Source organism: Salarias fasciatus, chromosome 19, assembly GCF_902148845.1.
Source record: "Salarias fasciatus chromosome 19, fSalaFa1.1, whole genome shotgun sequence".
Lineage (NCBI taxonomy): Eukaryota > Metazoa > Chordata > Actinopteri > Blenniiformes > Blenniidae > Salarias > Salarias fasciatus.
Window position 1 is genome coordinate 22,438,809 of NC_043763.1, and position 24,349 is coordinate 22,463,157.

Below are 24,349 nucleotides of genomic sequence, written 5' to 3' on the forward strand. Positions count from 1 at the left end.
TTTACTTTTTTCAGTAACAACAACATGGTCAAGAAAACACTGTTTCTCCTACTTAGGACCGGAAAAAAGGTCCCCACAAGGCACGTCGTTCCACGTTTTGCTATCCTTGTGGGGACATTTGGCCCCGACAAGGATAGAAATACAAGAACACACACACACACACACACACACACACACACACACACACACACACACACACACACACACACACACACACACACACTTCCTATGCAGTAGCTTGAAGCAGCCTGCAGCATTTCAGTGGTTTGTCTCCCTCTAGTGGTGGCAGTGATGATGACAGCAGCAGTGTGCAGAGGTCGCCAAAATGAGGAAGGTTGATTTAGTCAGATTACTTTGTAAAAACGTCTGTCATCAGACTTTTTATACAAATAAATGCTTAAGGATCCATTTTTGCTTTAAAAAAACATTCTTAGGTTTTCCATTCAAAACAAAAGTGTCAGTAAATAAAGTGTCAGATGTTTATGTAAAAATAAGTAAATTCTAACAACTCAGTTTTCACAGGACACCAAAAGCCTTTTTCATTCAATTTTTACAGAAAAAGAAATCCCAAGTTTACATTTTCAACATCTAAAGTAAAAAAAAAATCATTAAATAATTAAATATTGTTTTATATTAACATATTCTGTCCAACCAACATGAAATGCTCTTTTCACAATTTTCACCCAAAAAAAAGAAAGAAGTGCTTCTGTAATTAGTTTTTTTTTTAAAGTTTCAAGTTTGATTTTTGGTGAAATTGATAACATTGTTGAGTTTTAAGGAAGTAAAGCTTGGTGATGATGGACAGTCTGGATTATTTATTGTACAACTGTGGTCGTGATGGTTCTGTAGGGGTCAAGTTACACCTGAGCATCAGCGTGCGGTTACTGTGACCACTTCCTGTTTCCTGCTTGGGGACTGCTGAGGTTTGTGGCTTGTGTCTGTGGTTTTCTAGCAAAGTGAACATTTCTGCTGAGGTCAGTGAACGCATCGTCCTCCTGTGACTGCAGCTTCGTCCAGCTGCTTCAAACCTGCAAACTGCAAACCCTGACAGACCGACACAGAAAACACACATTCTGGGGTAGGGGGGGTTGGAGGGGGAGGAGCAGGAGGAGGGGGAGAAAAGAAGAAGAGAGGGGGATGAAAGAAGGTGCAGAGGAAGCAGAGCTCTGCAGTGACGCAGGGAGGAAAAATACAGCGTGTGTGTGTGTAGATTCAAATTGTGTGCCAGCAGCGGCTCTATTTTTAGCTTCAACAAACTGACAGAAGCGAGAAGAGGAGCAATAGGAGGAGGAGGAGCAGCAGGAGGAGGTGAACAGTGGCACTCAAACAGCTGATTTGATGAGCTGACCTATTTATTGATTTTTTTTTATTATTATTAATTTTTCTCCAGTGAGGAAGTGAAGAGTTCAAATGATGAGTCTGTGTGTTTGAGTGTGTGTGCACGCGTGTGCACGCACACTTACTTTGCATCTTGATACTTTCTCACACTCTGAAGTTTAGCTGAAGAGAACAGTGTCAACTCATGTTCATCTGGCAGAATAACAATTTGTAGTTACTTTATGAAGCACAGCAGGGCAGATAAAAAGTAACTAGTTACTTGGTAAAGCTCTCCAGGTATTAATAAGATACACATAGCTGCATGCTTGTAATGTTAGCGTTAAGTGAGCTGTGAGCACTGTGCTGTTCGGTGTAATAACCGACTCACTCATTACATTCAGCTGAAATTACACCAGGAGGAAAAAGATGCTCAGTTATTTGGATCTTAACACTTCTTGAGAGAAACTTCATTTTGAGATTATTTGTGAACTAATGACAACAAGAAGTTGTAGCAACAAAACAGGTGAGATCAATTACCAACATAGACGACTGACACACTCACAGCCACTGTGGGCACAAGCTAATGCTAACGTTACTTGACAGAGGTGAGGGGTTACCTGAGGTTAGTAGTTACATGATGCCGGGGAGGGATTCCCGGGGGTTTTGGGGGTGTTACCTGAGGTCGGGGGTGTCCAGTCACCAGACACTGCAGCTCCAGCGTCTCTCCTTCTCTGATGGTGTAAACTCTTTCACTGTAGCGCTCCTCCTCCACATTACAGGTCTGCCCCGAGTGAACGATCCGGACTGTCGGAGCCGCTGTGGACCACAAACACAACACAGAGTCAACAGCTGCACTGCAGGGGGCATGGTTTCTAAAGTCATCACACCTGTCGGGCAACTCATTAACCTCATTGAGTTCATCAGGAGGCCTGAACTTACAAGTGGAGCAACACCTGGACTTACACCGGACGTGAGAACTGGACTTACAACTGGAAGGACATTACATCTGGAGCAGCACCTAGAGCGGTGTTTCCAAAATCCTGGTCCTCAGGCCTCATGTCCAACATATCATAGATGTTTCCTTCTTCCAACACATTCTGCGGAGCTTGAAGACAAGGAGTTAATTTGAATCAGGTGTGTCAAGAGAGGGAAACATCTAAAACATGTTGGACAGGGGGTGCCTGAGGACCGGGACTGGAAAACACTGACCTAGAGCGCCAACTAAAGTGACACCTGGAGAGGCACCTGGACCAACATCTGGACTGAAACCTGGAGCAACACCGAGAGCATCACCTCGACTAACATCTGGAGGAAAAGCTGGCCTGACACCTGGAGTTAGAGTCAGCTCAGAGTTTGACAGTCAGCAGTGACGATCAGAGCGACAGCAGACCTGCCAACGAAATTACAGCTGAGAAATAATGAAAGAGCCGCAGAGCAAATAAAAAGCTGCACTGAGGGAGATCAGTAACTAACCAACCAAGATCAGTAACTAACCAACGCCGAGGTCAGTAACTAACCAACCAAGATCAGTAACTAACCAACCAAGATCAGTAACTAACCAACGCCGAGGTCAGTAACTAACCACCAATTAGGTCTTTATTGATCTTCTTCAGGAAATTTTTCCGAGGAAGATCAAAAAGGTTGTTACTTTAGAAGAGGGGGTGATGAAAAGTGGGAAGAGGTGAGGAAGAGGAGGAAGAGGTGATGAAGAAGAGAGGAAGGAGTTGATGAAGAGGAGCAGGAGGAGCTGATGAAGAGGAATGGGAGGAGGTGATGAAGAGGATTAGGTAAAGTGTGTGTGTGTGTGTGTGTGTGTGTGTGTGTGTGTGTGTGTGTGTGTGTGTGTGTGTGTGTGTGTGTGTGTGTGTGTGAGTGTGTGTGTCGCTGGGGGACAGTGGTAAAAAAAAAAAAAAAAAAATCTAAAATCTATAAATAGAAATGAAAAAGTAGGACACCAGATCATCCCCAACACCTCCTCTTCATCACCTCCTCCCCTTTATCTCTTCCTCCTGCTCCTGTTAATCACCTCCTCCTCTTCATCGCCTCCTCCTGCTCCTCCTCAACACCTCCTGCTCCTCCTCTTCATTACCTCGTCTTGCTCCTCCTCAGTTCTTCCTCTTCGCCCTCGTTATCACCTCCTCCTCCTCCTCCTCCTCCTCCTCCACTGCAAAACACTCTCTTGCTCCTCTTCATAAACTCCACCTACTCCTCCCTCTTTTTGCATTTTATACCTCATTAAAAAAAGAAGAAAATAATTTATTGTTTAAAAGTTTCATTCTGTATCTCTTGTCTTTTTCTGGAGTTAATGTGTTTTTCTCTATTCTGCTGCTGCCTCTTTCCCTGCCTCCCATCTGAACCCAGGTATTAATCTAATCCCTGTGCTCCCTGCTCATAAGTGAAGATTCCATCCCAGGCGAGCACAGCAGCTGATCCTCACTCACAAACCGCACAAAAACAGCCACGCAGCACCTCCTAAATTCAGGAATTACACTCATTCCACAACAGCTTTACGTTCGCTCCTGAACCAGGAATTAGATCCGACCAAATCCTCCCACATAAACTGCAGGAGAGCAGAGAGACGACGGCAGCATTAGCCGGCACTGACCTGTCAGCTGATATTTACTCAGAAACTCACCACCAAATACATCAACAAACACAACCTTGTGGATTTCAATGTCCACAGCAAATAATCTCATTCAAAGATTCAGTTCAGCTCCGACGGCCATCGTCTGTCAACACTTGTTAAAACCATCGTCTGTGAACATCTATGAAAGCCATCCTCTGAGAAAACTGGGTTTGGTGGTACAGGTGCTAATATTTTATACATCATTCAATCCTGTTTCTATAATTTACTGCGCTTTCCAACTTTTCTGGGGAGAGGGTAATAGAATAAATGAATAAAACACACACACACGCACACCCTCAGGCCTGTACAGTAGAGCAATGCATCAGGGGCAGCAGTTCCCCCTGATTTAACAGCGTGTGTGTGTGTGTGTGTGTGTGTGTGTGTGTGTGTGTGTGTGTGTGTGTGTGTGTGTGTGTGTGTGTGTGAGCAAGTGAACGTGTGTGTGGATGCAAGCAAGCGTGTGTGGGGACACTCAGTGACTCATCTTCCAGCAGAGCAGCTCTCTCTGCACTCCCATCCAGTGTGTGCGTGTCTGTGTGTGTGTGTGTGTGTGTGTGTGTGTGTGTGTGTGTGTGTGTGTGTGTGTGTGTGTGTGTGTGTGTGTGTGACTTCATGCTGATGTTGTGTTTTCTAAACTTAATTTTGAAGTTTCCACAGATCCTCAAAGTTAAACTTACTCACAGTGACACAGTTTGCTGGGTATGCAAACTTCCCACTGCATCGTCAGATGACCACAGACTCTCCTGTTGTCACAGACAGTGGTCTTTACTGTTTTTTACAGTGGCCCTGCTTTTTACAGACAGTGGTGCAGTTGTTACAGTGTTCTTGTTACAGGTGGTGGTCTCACTGTTGCCACAGACAGTGGTGCTGTTGTTACAGAAACTGGTCTCGTCATTACAGTCAGTGTGTTGTTGGTGTTGTTCGACAGCGGTCTTGCTGTTGGACTGTTGTCCTGTTGTACAGACACCGGTCCTGTTGACACAGGCAGTGGTTGTGTTGGTACCGGCGCTGGTCCTGCCGTTGGCTTCACTCGGGGTTTCCTGGCTTGTCACGCTTCTCGCTGTGGGAGCGGGAAGTGAGTGTGAGTTGGAATCGTCTCTCTGGGGTTCTCAGTGAAACTGTGTGTGATCTCAGGTTAGACTGAACTGTTTTATTCATGCTAAAACGAGGTTTCTGAGAGTTACATAAGCTCTCTGTGGCGCTATTCTTAGAGCCGAGGAGTTCGCAGGGAGACGCCAGTCAGTAGGACGGATATAAATAACTGCAGCCGTCTGATTGGCTGGGAGCTCACCCTGCTGCATACGTAATGAGGCTGAGGAAGGATGAATGGAGGCAGCACAAAGATGTCTGATTGGCTGACAGATACCAAAATGTTTAAAACTGCACAAACGTGGACTCATTGGTGATCTGCCAAAGCTGGCTGACCAACCAACCAAGCAGAAGGCTCCTGAGGGCTGCGACTTTTCACCATCAGTGGTTCTTAAACACATCTGAAAAAAGCTTCAGCTCTCCTCAGGGAACTCCTCCGATGTCTGAAAAGGGTTTAGTGACCTTTGAAAGAGTTTCAAGGTAATACCAGACATCCTGGAGGCAGTTTCTTAAATCCTGGATGTATCCCAGAGTAGAGGGTTCTTAAGGTCCTTTTAAAAATCCTTCAACAGTGAAAACATTAAATTCCAGAGCATTTTTAAAAGATTCCAGCCAGATGTTTATCAGCTTTGAAGAGGTTGGTAAAACTTCAGCGTGATTCTTGAGAGGATTCAAGGTGATTTTCTTCTTTATGCGAGTCCAGCAGTCCGGTGGGATGTCCCCACGTCTCACAAGAGAAACGTAAAAGTACCATGAAAATTTAACAATGTACTGTTGGTTCTTGAAGATTTTCCAGTTGTCCTCATAAAGATTTCAAGTCCTGGACATTAGTTCATGGGGTCTTGGAGATAGGCAAAGAGGAGTTCGCTGAGAGGGTTTCATGAGAAGGGTTGGCGCTCCGTGAGGTCCTCGGCTGAGCTGTATGCACACTCACAGGCTGCTGATGAAGACTCTCAAGGACCTTTGTCCTTGAGGTCCTCGAATAGAGAGCACTGCTCCATGGAGAGCTGTTAAAGGTCCTGCATTATGTCCTTGAGGACATCCCATGAGTCCTTAAGTTAGTGAACAGGGGCCTGTGGCAGGAGCTGGGATGTGCTGTTGCTATGGTTACCTGTAGCTTCGCACAGAAGCTGACCTGAAGGGTTTTTGCCAGCCAATCAGAGGGCACAATTCTGTGATGTCACAGCATCTCTAAAATTGAATGTTGGGGGTTTTTTTTTTTTAGTTGTGCTTTTTGCTGGTCGTGTTTCCTCCTCTGCAGCGTCGGAGCATCGCACTGAGCGCGTGCAGCCTGAACACCCACGATGCATCTCTCTGCAGCAGTGAGGAGCTGCACATCAAGGAGGAGGAGGGGGAAGGAGGGAGGGAGGAGAGGTTTGGTGGGCACACTCTGCACTCAGAGGGGATTTTAGAAGAAACTGTGTCTTATCGCACTGAGAGTCAGACCGGATGAAAGAGGATGAAAATGTTCACATCTGAGCAGACACTTTGTGGACGTCGAGGGAAAAACGTGTCCGTGGAGGCAGTTTGAAAGCAGTTTAGTTGGAATATATGGTGGAAGTCCGAAGTTGGGGTGTGTGATATGACTCCAGTGTCACAACAGACACAAACACATCATAAAGAAGGGAAGACTTCAGAACGTTCATCCAATTCAACTGGGAGCTCATCCAAACTGTCAAAGACACCCAGACACACATTTACTGCGGCAAATAGTGAACAAACCCTTTAAACTGGGAACACTGGGAATATTGGGAACAGTGGAAACCGATCTGGGAATTCCGTGTTCATTTTCCTCTAAATCCAGAAACACTCAACAATCAATCAGTTGCAGCATTCGATTCCTATATGCTTTCATATGATACTCCTGTCCTCAGTCTGATCACCACCTTGTATATGGGTGTGTGTCTGTGCGTGCGTGTGTGTGTGTGTGTGTGTGTGTGTGTGTAGGATGAGGAGCTGCAGAGCTCAGGCTGACAGCTTACATAAACACAGTGTTTGCTGTGTATTATTTTCCAAACATGACCTTAATCCTCACGCTGAGAGAAATGCGTCAGCCTCAGGTGGGATTTCTGCAGCTCCGACGCTACAGCGCCGCAAATGCCGCCATGCGGCTGTCATGATCTACTGATGTGTGTGAACAGGTGTGAACAGGTGTGCGAAGGTGAGAGCAGGTTTGTGAGTTCGGCTGAACCAGATCAAAACGGATCAAACCAGACTGAAGCAGCTTACACCAGACTACCAGACCCAAACCCCATTAAAACAATATAAATCAGATTAAACCAGTGCAAACCACAGAAAACCAGACTAAGTTGAAACCAGATTAAAAAAAGTCTAAATCATTATAAACTATCTGAAATTGCTCAAACCAACCTAAACCTGATTAAAAGAGTCTAAACCAGTATAAAATGGTTTAAATGAGTCAAAACCAAATCAGAACAGACTAACTTACTCTTATCATCAGTCTAAATCAGGGGTGCCCAACCTTTTCTGGGCCACGATCTACTTTTCAAGTAGTCAATCCTTCAGGACGGGCCGGGGGGGGGGGGGGGGGGGGGGGGGGGATATTTCAAAATAAAATCTCTGTCGTGTGTTTGCCTGTTAATATTCTATTATTTTTTTACTTCTTCTGGTAGAATACAGAAAAAACAAATTGATGTAGTCATTATATGCATTAGAAGAATGAACGGTTTTGTACTTCATCACTGCAGGAAAGTCCAACGACTCCAAAATTGCACAAAGCAGCTCTATGACCGGAGCGGCCCTGTGTTGCCAGATTGGGCGGGTTTCTGCCAAATCAACCTTCTTTTTTGAACACGTCGGACGGGTTGAAATGATGAAATGATTATGTGTTTATGACGTGTTTTTTTATTATACAAATACGGTTTTAACGTGTATTTTCAACCGAGATGGCGGTTTGGGCTGCTTTCTATTGAGTTAAACGGGTTTCATATGGTTTACAGTGGAGAGCGACAGATCTGGCAACCTCCTCCAGCGGACTGCAGAGACACCGCAGGCGGTGATGCGGTGATTCCATTACGTAGATGGAACGCAGCCGTTTCGCAGCCGGACCGCATCCAGTGTGCATCTGGCGTGATGATTGTCATGCATGGAGCGTGCTGCGTGCGCACACACACACTCACACACACACACTTGTTGCTTGTTTTTCAACCACACAAACTTTCTTTTTTCCCCTGCACCTCGCGGTCTACCTGGGGACACTCCGCGATCAACTGGTTGGGCACCCCTGGTCTAAATTAATCCAAAACAGCCTAAGTCGGGCTAAATCCGTCTAAAATTGCCAATAATAGTCTAAACCAGTTAAAATCACTCTAAAACAGCTGAAACCAGTCTAAACAACATCAAACCAAACTAAACCCGTCTGAATCAGATCAAAACACACAAAATCAGATTGAAGGAAAGCAAAGCTTGTATTGTCATTATACAATTGTACAATAAAACAGTCTAAACCAGACAAAACCCCTGTAAAGTGGTTGAAAAGAGTCTAAATTAGGCTAGACCAGACCAAAGCAGACTAAATCAATGATAACCGGTCTAAACCAGACTAATCCAGTCCAAACTAGATCAAACCAGAAAAGTCAAGATCAAACTAGATGAAACTAGTGTCAACTGATTTGAATTATTTTAAACCATTCTAAAATGGGTTAAACCAATATAAATTGCATATTTCCAGGTGTGCACCTCTGAAACATGTTCAGTCTGAAGAGGGGGTTGCAGAGATCTGTCCTGTCAGGACGCCCTGAGGGTAAAAAACACCCAGGCAGTGAGTTTCTCCCCTGGTCCCTTCAGACGCAGGAGGACATGTGAAACAGACACGCTGATTCGATGTGTGGAGGAGAGGAGGCGTCTCGCTGACTGAGGAGGAGATGCTCAGGGAGCCGTGAAGCTCTGCTCCACTGCTCCACTCCAAGCAGCAAAACGAACGCACCCAAACCCAGGCTGACACGCCGCAGTCACACTTAGGACGCACAGTCACAGGAGGAGAGTAACTCCTGACTCCACTACTTTCGGTAACAGATTACTACAATGAAATGAGTAACTCGATGAATACAATCGATTCTGTGTTTGTTATCAATTAGGGATGGGACGAGATCTCGCGAGATCGAATGCCGCGAGATTGAGTACGTTTATATAAAGGCAAAAACTCTTTATTAACTGGAATATCGACGGAATAATACATTACATGGCGCACAGCCATATAAACACGTGCAAAACCCTGAATATGCTCATATTCATATCTAAAAACCCGGTCGAAAGGGACATGAAATACTGTTCTGCACATGTTCTATCCGCAAGGAATCTTGGTCTTTTGAGTACACAAACTACTTGAGATACAGTTTAATTGCTACGACGTAAAGAAAATGAAGCAAAAACGAAAAACGAAGCAAAGTCTGTGGCGAGGAGGAGTCTGGAGAGACTATGGAGAGGTTCTTAGTTTCCATCCAGCAGCTCCGAATGGTTCACAGCAATCTTTCTTACACTAACCTCACCGATAGAGGACACCCTCTGACCTTGAATGCGGCTATCATCCAGTTATGGAAGGAACTCTCTGAGGATCACCTGAATCTGGGGGACTTTCCTCCCTTGCAGGAGGGTTTCAAGTTTCTGGAGTGCCCTTGTTCATTTCCCTGTTGGAGGTCACCAAAGTTGTCAAAATACTCCTTCTTGGCAAGACTGGATGAGATATGCCTGGAGTTGGTTAGTTAGAGCCTTGGACATGATAGGACTGTCTTGATTAAACTCATTGACACGCCTCAGACACAGTACCAGCTGGCTGGGGTCTAACTGGAATAGTCTATGTGGTGGTACCCAAAAGGAAGAAGACTTCGACCAATCGACAAACCTCAAACACAAGAGATGATCAAGGGGAGGGTGGCCTCTGTGCTTTTAGCAGATGATGTTATCCTCCGAGCACCATCACATTTGGCCTCTAGCAGCCCGTGCAGTGGTTGGAACACTCGATTCCACGTCCTCGATTCCACTTTCACCTTGTTGCTAGGCATGACATCTGCTTGTTGCCTTGATTAAGGAATACCTGCGTTGCTGAGTAGGCTCCATGTCGACACTGTGTGTGGATATCTTATCCTATATCGAGTACATTCCTCCAACCAACTGATGTATCTTCGGCTGAACTGAATGAATGAATTAGTTACCAGACTGACCAACACTGTGCTGACAGCTCAGTTAACACTAACGTGAACACTGCAACAATTCATCTGTTTATTAACAACGCAGGAACTTTCAGCAATAACTAGTGAAATAGCATCATTACTTTATCGAGAAGTAACCAGTAACCAAGTCTGCCGTCCGACCCAGTGAAGAACCTCCCAGCAGCTCAGAGGCTGTTCTCACTTCCTGCTGCTTCCTTTCTTTCTCTCGAACCGAAACAAAGTGAGGCGAACTGAGATGAACTGAGATGAATGTCTCAGACTCCTGCTGAGCTGTGACGCCTCAGAAGAATCATCCTCTCATCAGCAACAGAGGATCCGGAGGAGCCAGATTATTACGTTGGGATTATGAACTGTGAGCTTAGCAGGAGGCGTCGGCGGAGACGTGCAGATATCTGAGAGTCCACGGGAGTTCAGACTCTGACAGCAGAACACAGGAGGAGCCGAGCGGAGCAGAGTGGAGCCGACAGCAGCGTTTCCTCCTCCCTCATCATCGTCAAGCCATTTCTGGATTTCCTGGCATATTTGTCCTGTTTTACTTTGAAGGGTTCACTTCCTCCTCTGCACATGACAGATGGAGCAGCCTCCATCACTCACAGATGTTTCAGCCTAATCCCCCTCACTTCCTGCGTGCCCCCCCCAGGGAATTGTGGGTAAAAAGCGGCGTTCCCATCAGCATCATCGTGCACGTAAACACCAGCTCGTGTGATGTAACATCCACCATGAGAGTAATAGATTACAGATAATCTGAGCTGATGTCTCTCTCTCTCCCTCTCTCTCTCAAACACACACACACACACACACAAACATACATACACACACTTTTATTTCACGCTAAATACATAATTTCCTGACACTTTCCATCTCTTTCAGCACGCTTCGGTCTGTACTGATCCCTGGATATTCTCTATACTACACACACTCTGTTCTGCTCCTCACATCTACGGAACAGCTGTGAGCAGCTCTGTGTAACATTGCGGCCTCGTGACATTTGTAGTTTCAGACTGTCAAACACCAAGAAACACAACTCTCACACACAGGTCGGAGTCACCAGGCAACCAGTGTGTGTTCGGATTGAGAAAGTCGCAGTTCACAGTGATAGACCCGTCAAGCTCAGGCAGAACGTTAAAACTCCGCGGACACAGATTGATCTGGAATCAAACACCAAGATGTGTGACTGTGAGGAGACACAAGTAACCACTGCACCCCGTCACAACATACAATGAATTATCTGTTCATACTGAAGCTTGTGCTCTAATCAGATGCTAGAACACACTGTGTGTGTGTGTGTGTGTGTGTGTTGTGTGTGTGTGTGTGTGAGTGATCTTTAGATCATTTTTATTTCAGGATTATAGTTGTGTTTTGTGAGTTCGCTCACTCTCTCTCTCTCTCTCTCTCTCTCTCACACACACACACACACACACACACACACACACACACACACACACACACACAGTGCTGTTACTATCAGAGATCAGTGTGTATCCACAGGTGTGTGTGTGTGTGTGTGTGTGTGTGTGTGTGTGTGTGTGTGTGTGTGTGTGTGTGTGTAATTCACCTGTTTGGTCTATTAATGCAAAGTACACACACACACACACACACACACACACACACACACACACACACACACACACACACGCACGCACGGTACAAATCCCTCACAAGGTCAACCATCTGTCGGTGCAGTTCCGCTCTCGCGCGCCGTTAAACGGTGTCGTGCGTGTGTCACATGTGTGCTCGTGAGCGTGTCAGAGTGGCCGGACGGTACCGGTGGTGACGCTCTTACCGTACACGCCCTGGCCGCGCGCTCCCTGCAGGAAGCCGGTGACCAGCCACAGGAGCCCGAACACTGAACCCATCTTCACATCGCCCTGTGGCCGCCGCGCTGCGTCGCTCCCCCGGGGAGGAGGAGGTGGTCACTCCGCGTCCCCCTTCCCCCGCCTCCTCCGCTCCTCCGGCCGGCGTCCCTCCGCACCGAATCCGGCCCGATGACCGGTTCTCATCCACAAATCCCAGCGGGCCCCCACCCCCCCAACCCCTCCCGCAACACCCGTAGCGACCTCCCCCCCCCCACCCCCGCCGCAGCCCGGTCAGATGAGGCGCGCAGGTCCGGTTCCGCTCATACCGGAGCTGCGGTTCGCTGAAGCCGTCAGAAGAGTTCGGCCGGCGGAGAAGGGAGCGGAGGAGCCGGTGCCTCAGCCGCGTCTCCTTGGTGGTGACATTGTGGAGAAAAGATTAGAATTCAGGAGAAAAACCCCCGTCGGTGAGTCGGTGTCCTCCTCCCGTTGGGATGCTCACAGGTCCCCGCTGCCGCTCCGCGCTGTCCGGCGGGTCGGTACCGGACTGACGTGCATCATCGTGCCGAGGAGAAGCGGCAGCCGCTCCGGGTCCTGTCGCGGCTGTCAGCGGCTCGTCGGGGGGCCGTCAGGCCGGGTACGGGAGCGGGAGAGCCGGGCTGCCGCCGGGAAGCTGCCGTGACGCTCCGGTGAAGAGGCGGTGAGTCCGGTCGACTCGTCGGTGGATTTTTACCGGGCAGGGAGCGACGTCAGAGCGAACTGAGCGGCGACGACGCGCGGTGCGCAGAGCGGCACGGCTTCCGGTAACGTCCTTTCAAAATAATAGGTTCAGTCGGATAGGCTATACAAAAATCTGACTTATTCATTCAGAAGCATTTTAATGTTGTTATTGTCTTTCTTTTCAAGTTGTTATCATCGTTATTACAGTAAAGAATTTCATTCTGGGGTTCATAAAGTATTTCTTTTCTATTTTTGTGTCCATCATTGAATTTATCTTTCTGCTCGTATATTCTGACTTTCCTCTGTTATTTCTCATCTTTAAGTGGTTTTTAGCATTTTTGATTCACACCATGTGTGATTTTCTTCTTTTCATTGGTGCTTTTGATTTTGTGCTGTCAAATTGCCAAAACACTTTCAGTGAACTCTGAGTGACCTTTAGCTATTACATGACCTCTATCCATCCATCCATCCATCTTCTTTTCCAGCTATTTCTGTGGGGTGGTGGAAACTGATTATAAATATTTTATATTAAAAAGAATATTTAAAAAAATAATGAGCTCTTCATGAACTAATAAGAGATTCAATTTCAGAGTTTTTCCATCACATGAAAATCAGCTACTCCAGTATGTTAGCATATTTGTGGTGTTATGTTTTGTTTACATGTGAAAGAGTTTAATTTCTTTTCTCTTCAGATCTTTACAATGATTTCAGCTGAAGCTGTGAAAAATATGTATAGTTTATTGTTGACTAAATGAGATTATTATTTTCTAAATCACTTAAAAATGACATATCACTGTTTCAAAAAAAAAGGATCTTTCTCTGCAGGTGGGGAAGAAATAAATCTGTAATGGCTGCAATGTGAATCCAATAAATTGTTTCCTGATGTTCTGATTTATAAAACAATAACAATAATAATAATTTGTGTGAGTTTGTCCATCATCTTCTCTTCCTCTGAATCCCAACAGTGATAATACAGGCAATAAAGAAGACTACACTGATCTTCTGGTTTGACCTCAAGCTGGTCTGAGACCAAACCAGAGACAGGATCTCTGCAGTACGTCCTGGACCCACCTCAGGGTCTGATCCCAGAGGTAGAACCTCTACAGCAGGTCCTGGACCCACCTCAGGGTCTGATCCCAGAGGTAGAACCTCTACAGCAGGTCCTGGACCCACCTCAGGGTCTGATCCCAGAGAGGTGGGAGTGGTGTGGTGGAGCAGCAGCTGGATGGTTGAACTCCTCACTCCACCATGTAGAGGGTCTGTATCAGTGCTGAGGGTGCAGCTGCGCCCTCTTTTGGATGTCAGAGGAACTGCTAATCCACAACTACAATGAATAAAACATGTTTAAAAATCTGTGTCTCCACCACTGAGACTCATACATTTAATATTGATATCTTCTACACTGCATCATGAAATTCAGGGTCTCAGATCCAATCCCTGCTGACCGACTGTGAAGGCAACTCCACCTGGACAGGTAAGTCAGTGGTTGAAGCGTCAAGCGTCGGCGTGTTTGTGAATTGATGCATTTTGGGGATAACATTTCTGTGTTACATTTCCCATCTAAAGATGAATGGAACAGGATAAAACTGCCAAAATAAGTGCTTAATGAGTCGCAATTAAAATGTACTTTGCGAATCTGTGCCCTGATCTACAGCTGATGTGATGTAGTAGACAGTCTTTAGAAATAGCGCATTCTGTCTTCTTTTTTGATGCGTTCACTGGCGACACATAAGCTTTTCTACACAACACTCCCCCGCACAGGTCATCAGTGGTATTGCACAGTTTAAGCTCCTTGGAGATGTATGAAATTACAACATAAACTAGAAATTGGCACTCAAAGAGCGCAGACCTCTGCCACAGGTCAAATCAGTCACCAACAACAATAAGAACACCATATATAATCAAACAACATTGTGATCGGGGGTGTGATCGGAGTGGAGCCCTGCTGCGTGATTACATAACCTCCTTGGCGGAGATAAAGATGTTCTTATATTTACTTCCACCAAGGAGGTTATGTAATCATGTCAGTTGGTTGGTTGGTTGGTTTGTTAGCAACATTACGGAAAAAGTTATGGACGGATTGCAATGAAACTCTGTGGAAAGGTGGGTCTTGAGCTAACTTAGAATCCATTAAATTTTGGTGATGATCCGGATCACTGTCTGGATCCAGGAATTTTTTAAAGGATTCTTTGAGTCATTGAGAGATAGGGCAGTCTTTGACATAGTTGGGCATAACTCAACAATAAATGACAAGGGGGCTTAGCAAACAATTGCAGTGTAAGTTCTTCAATGACTCTAACAGATATCAGCTGCTGATCCAGATCACGGAAGTATTCCGAATACCAGGATCCAGAACAGACAAAAATAGGGGGATTCCGGAGTGTCAGTCACTGTGAGGAAACACATTGAGATATGAACATGCAACAAACAGCTTTCTCCCATACATTGTTTGTGTTGGGCAGAAATAAATGTTTTTTTTATTATATATGGTGTTCTTATTGTTGCTGGTGACTGATTTGAGCTGTGGCGGAGGTCTGCGCTGTCTGAGTGTCAAATTCTAGTTGCCTTTGTATTTAGCATCAAGCATATTTGGGCCTTTTGAGTCAGCAAACTTTTATTCTAAGATTGTGTGAGGAAACACATTCACACACATATACAAAAAGGAAAATACTTTTCAACCCTCAACCTTCCTGCTTAAACTCAATATCACTTACTGCCACACCACCTGACATTCCAACTGCAGCAGGTGCTGTTTTTGTGTCAATGTCCTGTACGAATGCTTTTGTTTCCTCTGTATATTTTTACACCTTTTATCTTTGCAGTGACAGGTATAAACTCAGACTACAATTTATGTGGCTCTATGTAAATACAACATGTACTGTACACCATTTACAACATCTGCGTGAAAGTCCTCTGCTCTGAAGCATGTCACAGCTTCACTCAGCTCATCAGTCCAGTGAAGAAAACAGTGTGAACTGATGAAGCAACCTGGATAAGAGGCGAAACATCTTCCAACACATCTGTCCTCATTCAGCTGTTTGGGACAGGAATGTCAAACACATTTTAGTTCAGGGGCCACATACTGCCCAAGTTTATCTGGAGTGGGCTGCACTGGTAAAGTAGTGCCATAATAACCTTTAATGAAAAGTTGTTTTTTAGTTGTGGAACAGAGCATATAAGAATGTGTATATTTTTTACAAAACCCAACAATTGCTCCATGAAATTTTTTTTTAACAAAGCAGTGAAATGTCAAGACAGCTGTTCCTTCATGCATGTTTTTTCAAACTCAACCTGACAGCATGATGCCAGTTTGATACCAACAAGTTATCTAACTTTCATGGCAGTATCACCGATATCTCAGCTTCGATCACAATTTCTGCCATTCTCACAAATTTTTTTAATCAAAGTTTTCTACAAAGGTTTTACAAACTGTTGTATTGGTTCGGGGTGAGACAGACTGGAGGCCCTGATGGGTTGATTTTGGCCCTCGGACTTCTTGGTTGACATCCCTGGTTTACGGTGAGCAGGGATACTCAAACTCCTCCACTGGGAGAGGATATGTCATGTTTTTCATCGTGTCATGTTCATTCTTTCATTAAAACCACTTTGAGGAAGTTCTTTAAGACTTCAGAAGTGTCAAAAACTTAATTGTCACTTGGCGGCCTTTTATTTTGAAGGGATCACGGATTGTGTTCCCGTGCACGGAATTTCTAACTAACGTAACGCGGACTCTGCGCGCTCCCGCGCGCGCTCGGAGGCGGCACGAGCACGCGAATGTCACCGCTCACATGTGTGATGCTGCATGTTTTCGCGGGTCTCCTGGGGGGAATGGCGGGAACAGAGGTTCTAAGTGTGTTTTTAACTTAGAACTTAAAGCGATGATAGAGAAAGAAGAAACTGAAAGTGAGCACTTTTGATATGATTAATTTATTCTTCTGAACAGTAGAGGAACACCTTCAGGGGACATGGTGGTAAATCTGGACTTCTGGAGACACCCTGTGGTGCAAAATACAAAACCCCGAACAGAAATTCATTAACTGGATTGATGTGACTAGAGATGGAATTCGTTATGGATTCGAATGACTTTGATTAAGGCTCTGTTCACACTACTTTGTAAGCATTTTTTTTGCATTTTCTTTTCAGAAAAGTTTCAAGTTTACACAGCAACTGCTGTTTTCAGCAATCATTTCAAATTTAAAGAGCAGAAAACAATGTAGTATGTACTGTAGGGCCACTAATGAGTGCTGTGTAGTAAAACCACTTATGTATAAACATGAAAAGAACAGCGCCCTGTAAATATTAAAGCTCCTTTAAACTATCTTCCTCCGTCATTTTGGCCCTCTCAGTGTTGTTGTTTATAAATAAAATATGTCATGTAATCTAGATAATGATCTACATGTATACTTTATTAGAGAAGTGCTGCTAAATGCAACATTCATGCACAGAACTACTTGCCATGACCAGAGTGCACAGTCAGATTTCAGAAAAGTTACGATTTCCACTTTCTACACAAAAATGTAGTTGAAGTGAGGTTTTTTTTAAGTTCAATTTCTGGTAACTCAGACAACCTTCCTGACATAAACAGACCGACCAAGACGCAAAGTTTTGCATTTTCATCATCTACACGCATACACATACACACTCATTCGAATTTTGTCTCCTCAAACATAAAGTTTTCTTTTCCTGATCTCACAAGGAGAAATTTCTTCTTTTTCAGTTTCTGAAGAAACCCAATGACCTTGATTAGATGAGCTAACAAATTATCTTCCGTACTACAGGTTGAGATGGATGTGAGAGCAGGTGTCTCAAGCTGTTGTGTTTCAAAGACTGAATTAAACCCATCATACAGCGCAGAGTGTCTCTAAGAACACCTCGTTCATGTCTCACAGGATGGAACATGAAGTGCTGGCTATTAATCAGCCTAGCATGTACCATTCACAAACTGGGTTTTGTTGAATATCGGAATAAAACCTTGAATTCAATGACCCACAAATTCATTCATGAGGACGAACATATTTGTGGTTGACGGCTCGACTCAGTTCGCAGTGTGGTAGATAGACTCCCCAGGGCCTCCACACATTTTTTACCATTAACCATCGCTTCAAAGAAAGCCAGACACTGGCACTAGCGTAGGAAGGGGGTGCTGCCAGGGTCACTTGAAGAAGATTTGGCTCGTAAAGTTTTGAGAGATCGTTCCAGCGAGGATGGCTTGAAGAATGGAGATGGTTACATTATGTTTCAGAAACAGATGTGTGCTCTGCTTTACCTGCAAGTTGCAGGCATCTTCAGCACCAAGGACAGCGCTTAAAACGGCAGTGATTTACTGCTGTGAAAGTGTTTTTGTTCTCATCTGTTCTTGTCATATGGTGAATTGCTGCCGACCTTATGGAGAAGTAATGTAATAAAATGTGTATTTGTTAGAAGTTATTATTACTTATTTGTGTGTATCATATGGCTTCCAGCCAGTAGCCTGAGTGCCATGCGCTATACAGCAGGGGGAAAAATGCAATGTGTCACTCCATTCATTCAGTTGCCAGCCCCCTCTACTGAAAACACCTTCCCACGCGCCTGTACACTGGGGTGCTGGACCTTCTGAATAAAAACTGGGAGCAGAAAGGAAAATTTCAATCGACCCTGGACCTGAGACCTCAGCATGGTGGGAATGCAGTACTCCAGACTCTGATACAGGTGAGGCTCACAGCCAACCCAAGGAAGTGAGCAGTTGGACAGAAGAAGGTCCGATGTGGTGTCCCACTTGGGGCTGGGTAGACTGTATGTGTTCTCAGCTGGAAAAAGCCATCACCATCACAGCATACCAACAACCTGTTCCAAATTTGAGTGCATGTGGTACAGAAGCAGGTCATGGCTCAGCAGCAGGGGTGAGTACAGGGGTGGTCTCTGGGAACAGCATTAGTGGGACTGACTGCACACTTTCACTGTCACTCAGTCAATCACTTCTCTCTGCATGTGGCAGACTGAGGGGTTTGAGGATAGGGACGTCTGCAACACTGAGGGAGCTGAGAACGCTCATGACAGGAACCGTCAAGCGAGTTTGACACCCTGCCGCAAAAGTAAACAAAATCTGTGAGGGTGATCTAACTGCTGAAGGTGCGATGGTTCTTTCCTTTTTCAGTGAACTGTCTAGTCACTGTCCTCGTATCCAACCTGGTTATTGTGTTTATCGTGCAAGTCTTCATTATTTTTAATAACGGTCTTGTACAGTTTTGGTCTGTTGTAATCCTTTCGTCCTGGCACTTCCTCGGCACCAAATTGTGATACTGTGGCACTACTGTATTTGCAAAGGGGTCCAATCCCCACTCTGATGTTTAAAATGTGGTCGTGACCCCAACAGGAAGTGACAGTGACAGTCATCCCTTTTTCCAATGGATTGTGGACCACTGAGAAACTCTCTGCTGTCCTCTGCAGGACACACTGTGACACTACAGCCTGAGTCTGTGTGAGTCACCACGCTCACGACGTGAGTCTCCAGACATTCCCACAACACCAAATGAAGAGAGAAGTGTGTGTGTGCGTGTGTGAGTGATTCAGTGAGTGAGAGTCACTTTGCTTCACATTTATTTTTCACAGATTCCATCACATTTATATTGAGACACTTGTGAACGACAGAGAATCATCAGCAAACATGGAAAACTGGCCTGACTGCAGGTTCCTGCTCACAGATCAACAATCAACATTCAGTCAGCACTTCCTGTCTGTGAGGCAACTTCGGGGTAACATCAGGATATCAGTGGCGTAATATTGATCTGTCATTGGGATATTATCAGGGAGCAATGGGCCACATTTACAGGTACATATAAAAAAAAAAAACATACCGTGAAAAAAATTTATATTTTTTGTCGCTCATTTTAGAAATTGAAACCCAAATGTCAAATAGATTCATTACATATTAAATGAAATTTTCAAATGTTTATTTCTTGAAATTTGGATGGTAATGGCTCACAGAAAAAAAAACAAAGACAAAATTCACTGTCTCAGAAAATTAGAATATTGTGAAAAAGTTCAATATTGGAAAGTCACAGTGTCACACTGTAAACAGCTAATAAATACAGCATAGATAATAGATGGATGGCATGATGGATGGTCTGAAGGCTGCAATCATGGGGAAGACTGCTGACTTGACAGACGTCCAGAAGGCAGTCTCTGACATAAGGAGAGGAAGCCACTAAAGGTCACTGTGAAAGAAGCTGGTTGTTCACAGACTGCTGTATCCAACTATTGTAACAGAAAGTTTTATGTAATGTTCTAAATTTATGAGACAGTGGATTTTGTGATTTCATTGTCTGAACCACAATTAATCAAATTTCAATAAAAAAAAATATATATATATTGAAATATTCATTCTATATATAATGAATCCATATAATATTTCAATTTCATTTGATGAGATATTGATATTTTTCATCATATCTTTATTTTTTTAGATGTACTTGTAGGGATTATCAGACGCTGAAGCTGTGATGGCCCCTTAGCCACTGTAGGGAAAGCTGAAGAGCGCGGCCTGCCCGGGGCCGAGCCGCAGCTTCCTCAGGGCCACGCTGCTCTGGACCGGCAGCGCGCTGCTGTTGGTACTGAGGACCACCACGGCCTGCAGGGGCAGCGCCGGGTCGCTCAGCTGCAGCACGGCGGTGTCCGGCGCCCAGTTGAAGGCGGCGAGGAAACGGGTGCTCTGATCCCACGAGCGCAAGTACGCCAGCGAGGAGGAGGAGTTAGAGAGGAGCAGGTAGTCTCCGAACATCAGCGAGCGCTCCTTCACACGCAGCTCGCTCAGGCTGCGGAAGAACTTGCGACAGGACGCTTGCTCGGCGCGCTCCTCCTGCAGGATGGGAGAGGTACTGCAAGTTACACTGCTGAGAAAACTCAATACTGTTACCAACATTACTACTGGAACTCAAACTATTACTAATGTACTCTTACTACCGCTGATATGTAGCTAGTTTTACCTCTAACACTACTAAAGTTAGTATTGATAATATTGTTAGTATTGAGAGAACTGTTAAAACTGAAAGTAGGAAATGGAAATACTGGAGCTACAACTGATGATACAAGAAATACCTCTATAAGAGTTACTAAATTATGAGAGGTCCTTACTTTTGTCAAATACACAAAAGATGTTTCAAAGCTGCTTTATTATCTGTCAAAGCAGTCTAAAGTCATTCACTTAAATTTACTTCAGTTGACCTGTTTACTGGAGGAGAAGCGTCTCATATAGTACACACAACACTCACACAAGCTTATACTTGTACTCAGTAGGTGAGAAATAGTTTGTGGGTTTACCTGCAGAGTTTCATTCAGCTGATCATCCCAATCCCAAAGCATCATGGGAAACTTGTTCTCCTGTGAAACAGAAGCGAGACGCTCAGAACCAACCAGGAGAAAACATTAATTAACGTTTAAGCTGTGAGAGCTCAGCTCACCTCATCCATGAGCCCGATCTCGTCTCCATAGTTGAACACCGGAGTTCCCGGCAGTGTGAGCAGCAGCAGCTGGTACAGCCGGACCAGGGCCGGACCCCCTAGGGTGGCCAGGTGCCCCTTGGCCCGGCCACCCAGGCTCCAGGCCAGATTCAGCTGACTGTGATTCGAGTACAGCTGCTGCACGGACTGAGCGCGCTCCAAGGCGTCCGCCTCGGGGGAGAGGAGCACCCGGGAGATCAGCAGGTCGACGCCGGTGGAGGAGAGGAGGTCAGAGACGTCTTCGGCCGAGGACTGCTCGGTGACGCCAATCAGCAGCCTGAAACCACGTCAGAGATCTCATGAGACCCCCAGAGACAGAGAGAGCAATACCAGAACCAAAGAAACACTGGACCTGCCCGGACGCCCCTCCGTCCCATTCTGAACGATGGCTCTGATGTCCGCCCACAGGGACGGTGCCTCCTTGGAGACAAGCTCCGGCCCTGACAACTGCACGCCATCCACACCTTCACTGAGCCAGAAGACCAGAGCAGACTGAGGAGGAGGCGACAGATGGAGGAGGGAGGGAAACAGAAGGAAAGAAGCTGTAATGTTCTGAGATGACCACGTGATTTTATCTGACTTCATTCGTCAATCCGTGACCATTTCTGCCCCTGTGTGGCCGTGTGCGTGGAGGTGAGTGTCTCACCTTCAGCCTCTCGGCCACGTTGGTGACGCTGCTGCTGGAGAACCAGGGTCCAGATGATCCCCGGTAGTTTGGAGTCAGATCCAGAACCACTGAGATACCTGCACAGTTGGGGAGAGGGTGTCAGCGTTACCATGGTTCATGGTCACCATCAGTTTTATTCCAGACATGTAATTCACAACATGTTGTAAATCATAACATTTTCAAACATATTTACATATAAACAACTAGGCTCCTTTATAAAGACAGTTCATGTATTAAGTACATAATGACCAGACCTCATTAGAACTTTCCGCTATATTTAGTGACAAGTCACCTCTTCAAAGCAAAGACACCTCGACTTTGACTCTGCCCCCCCCCCTGCGTGTCTCCCCCCTCCTCACCCCTCTTGTGTGCGGCCTGGATCAGACTCTTGAACTGCTCCAGGGATCCGGCCTCTGACGAGACCTCCTCGAACCTCAGGCCGAGGGCATCGTCGGCAGGGGCCTCGTGGACCGGACCCACCACCAGACCCGAGACCTTCAGCTGAGCCAGCAGCTCCAGCTTCTGCTCCACACCTGGGGGGGGGCAGGAGGGGGAGGTGTACTGAATCTTCAGGTCACTGTGAGGGTGCAGCTGTGTCGCGCTAGGCAGTTGTGTAGTAGTTGTGCAGCAGTTGTGTAGCAGCAGCTGCTCTCACCCCTCAGGTTGTGTGTGTCGCTGAAGGCCCGGACGTCTCCCACCTGGTACAGCGCTCCGTGGTTCCACCAGCGGGTGGAGGGGAGCTCTCTGCAGCGTGGGGCATGCAGGATGATGAGGACCGAGCCAATAAGCATCCCCAACCAGCCCAGCCAGAAGACCACCAGCAGGGCCCAGCGGGTCCGCACCCATCTGCAACACACACACACACACACACACACAAATGAAGAAAAAAAAAATGTCCATGAGGATTTGTGTGTGTGTGTGTGTGTGTGTGTGTGTGTGTGTGTGTGTGTGTGTGTGTGTGTGTGTGTGTGTGTGTGTGCGCGGAGGCAGCGCCCTGCCTCCCCCTCACCCCGGGGTGCCTGCCACCCTCAGCAGCTCCTCTTTGCTCAGCCCGGTGAATTTCACCTCCTCCTCATCATCATCCTCCTTCTCCTCCGGGATCTTCAGCTTCACGGATCCGTTCTTCTCCGCCTCTCCGCCGGCTGCAGGAGCCTCTGCGGCCCGCTCTCCTCCCCCGGTCATCGGCTGCTTCTCCTGCTCCTCCTGGTCCAGGTCCGCCTCGCTCACATCGGCCTCCGTCGCATCAGCATCCGCAGGGAGCGGAGCCGGAGCCGGAGCCGGGTCCTGGTCCAGGTCCCGGTCCTCTGGTCCAGGATCCTCTCTGCTCGGTGCATCCACGTTTGTCTCCTCGGTGTTCATCCCGGTAACAGTCAGTGCTGTGAGTCGCTGCTCCCGGTCTTTTCTCGGCTCGTGCCGCTGCCGTTCTCCTGTCCGTCTGTCTGAGATGCGATGATGCTGCTTTCAATAGCATCGGACAACTCACTATCACGCTTCATTTCAGATCATCCTCTTTTCCTACGATCATATTTTATTGCGTTATAGTTACGGATAAGATTCACTAAACCGCAGCTGAACTTCATAATAGCATTTTAATTCAAATGCGAGTCAAAAGTCATCGACATCAGGGGCTTAACTGTTTCTGATGGATTCTGTCGAAGAGCACGTGGACATTTCTGAGTGCACCTGAAGGCGTCATTAAACCGGCCTACTCCAGTTTTGAATATGAGATCAAAAATGATCACAAAAGAAAAAAAAAGATAATAGAGATGTGATAGAAAACATGTAACTTTGATTATTTTACAGTTTATGACTCAGAACCAAATTTCAAACAGAGAAAAATCAAAATCAGATTCTGTTTCTATTCAGACTCCATTTATCCATCCATCGTCTTCAAGTTGCATCAATTTGTGGATGGAAGATACTGTATAATCTGAACATTACAGCATTTCTTTCAAGAAGCAGGTTTCTGAACTGTTAACTGAAATCAAGTGTAAACCTGTGTAAAGAATAAGAATTAAAACTCATGAGTACTTTTGAAAATTATTTATGAATGAGTACTTTCTGTTTGTTGTACAGATACTTTTACTTGAGACCAGAATGTGGATACTTAATACAGACCAGGCTGTGTGTAAAAACACTGTGGGTTTTAGCTGACTCAACAGACCTCAAGCAGACCGCTGAGTCAGTTAAACTACACACACACACACACACACACACACACACACACACACACACACACACACACACACACACACACACACACACACACAGCTTCAATGTCACGACAACAAAAAGAATAGCGGAAGTGGAATAGAGGACAGCCTGGTAAATGGAAAAATAAAACTTACACCATACTTCCTACACCAGTTAAATAGTATGTCTATTAACAGACATTAATATCAGCAAATGGTATTCACACCCTACTTCTCTTTGAAAATAATGTAATACCTTTTTTTTTATTTATCACAAATATT

At 45.7% G+C, this 24,349-nt stretch overlaps 2 protein-coding genes across 2 annotated transcripts in view; both read right to left on the bottom strand.

Moving 5' to 3' along the window:
- The window catches only part of mdga2a (MAM domain containing glycosylphosphatidylinositol anchor 2a), a 31,333-nt gene extending 19,154 nt beyond the window's left edge, over nt 1-12,179 (bottom strand). Inside the window, exons 1-2 of the mRNA XM_030117043.1 lie at nt 12,005-12,179; nt 1,994-2,133 (exon numbers count right to left, since the gene is read on the bottom strand). Coding sequence (XP_029972903.1) covers nt 1,994-2,133; nt 12,005-12,077 — 213 coding nt within the window. The 5' untranslated portion in view covers nt 12,078-12,179. The remainder of the gene's footprint in view (nt 1-1,993; nt 2,134-12,004) is intronic.
- A 7,584-nt stretch (nt 12,180-19,763) lies between these two features.
- LOC115406600 (4F2 cell-surface antigen heavy chain-like) lies at nt 19,764-23,266 on the bottom strand. Its single transcript, XM_030116727.1, has 8 exons — nt 22,885-23,266; nt 22,531-22,721; nt 22,235-22,408; nt 21,855-21,952; nt 21,561-21,700; nt 21,170-21,485; nt 21,030-21,089; nt 19,764-20,568 (listed from the first exon to the last, which is right to left on the bottom strand). Exons 1-8 carry the CDS (start codon nt 23,232-23,234, stop codon nt 20,221-20,223), a joined length of 1,677 nt encoding a protein of 558 aa, XP_029972587.1. The 5' UTR covers nt 23,235-23,266; the 3' UTR covers nt 19,764-20,220.
- Between the last annotated feature and the right edge of the window lie 1,083 nt (nt 23,267-24,349).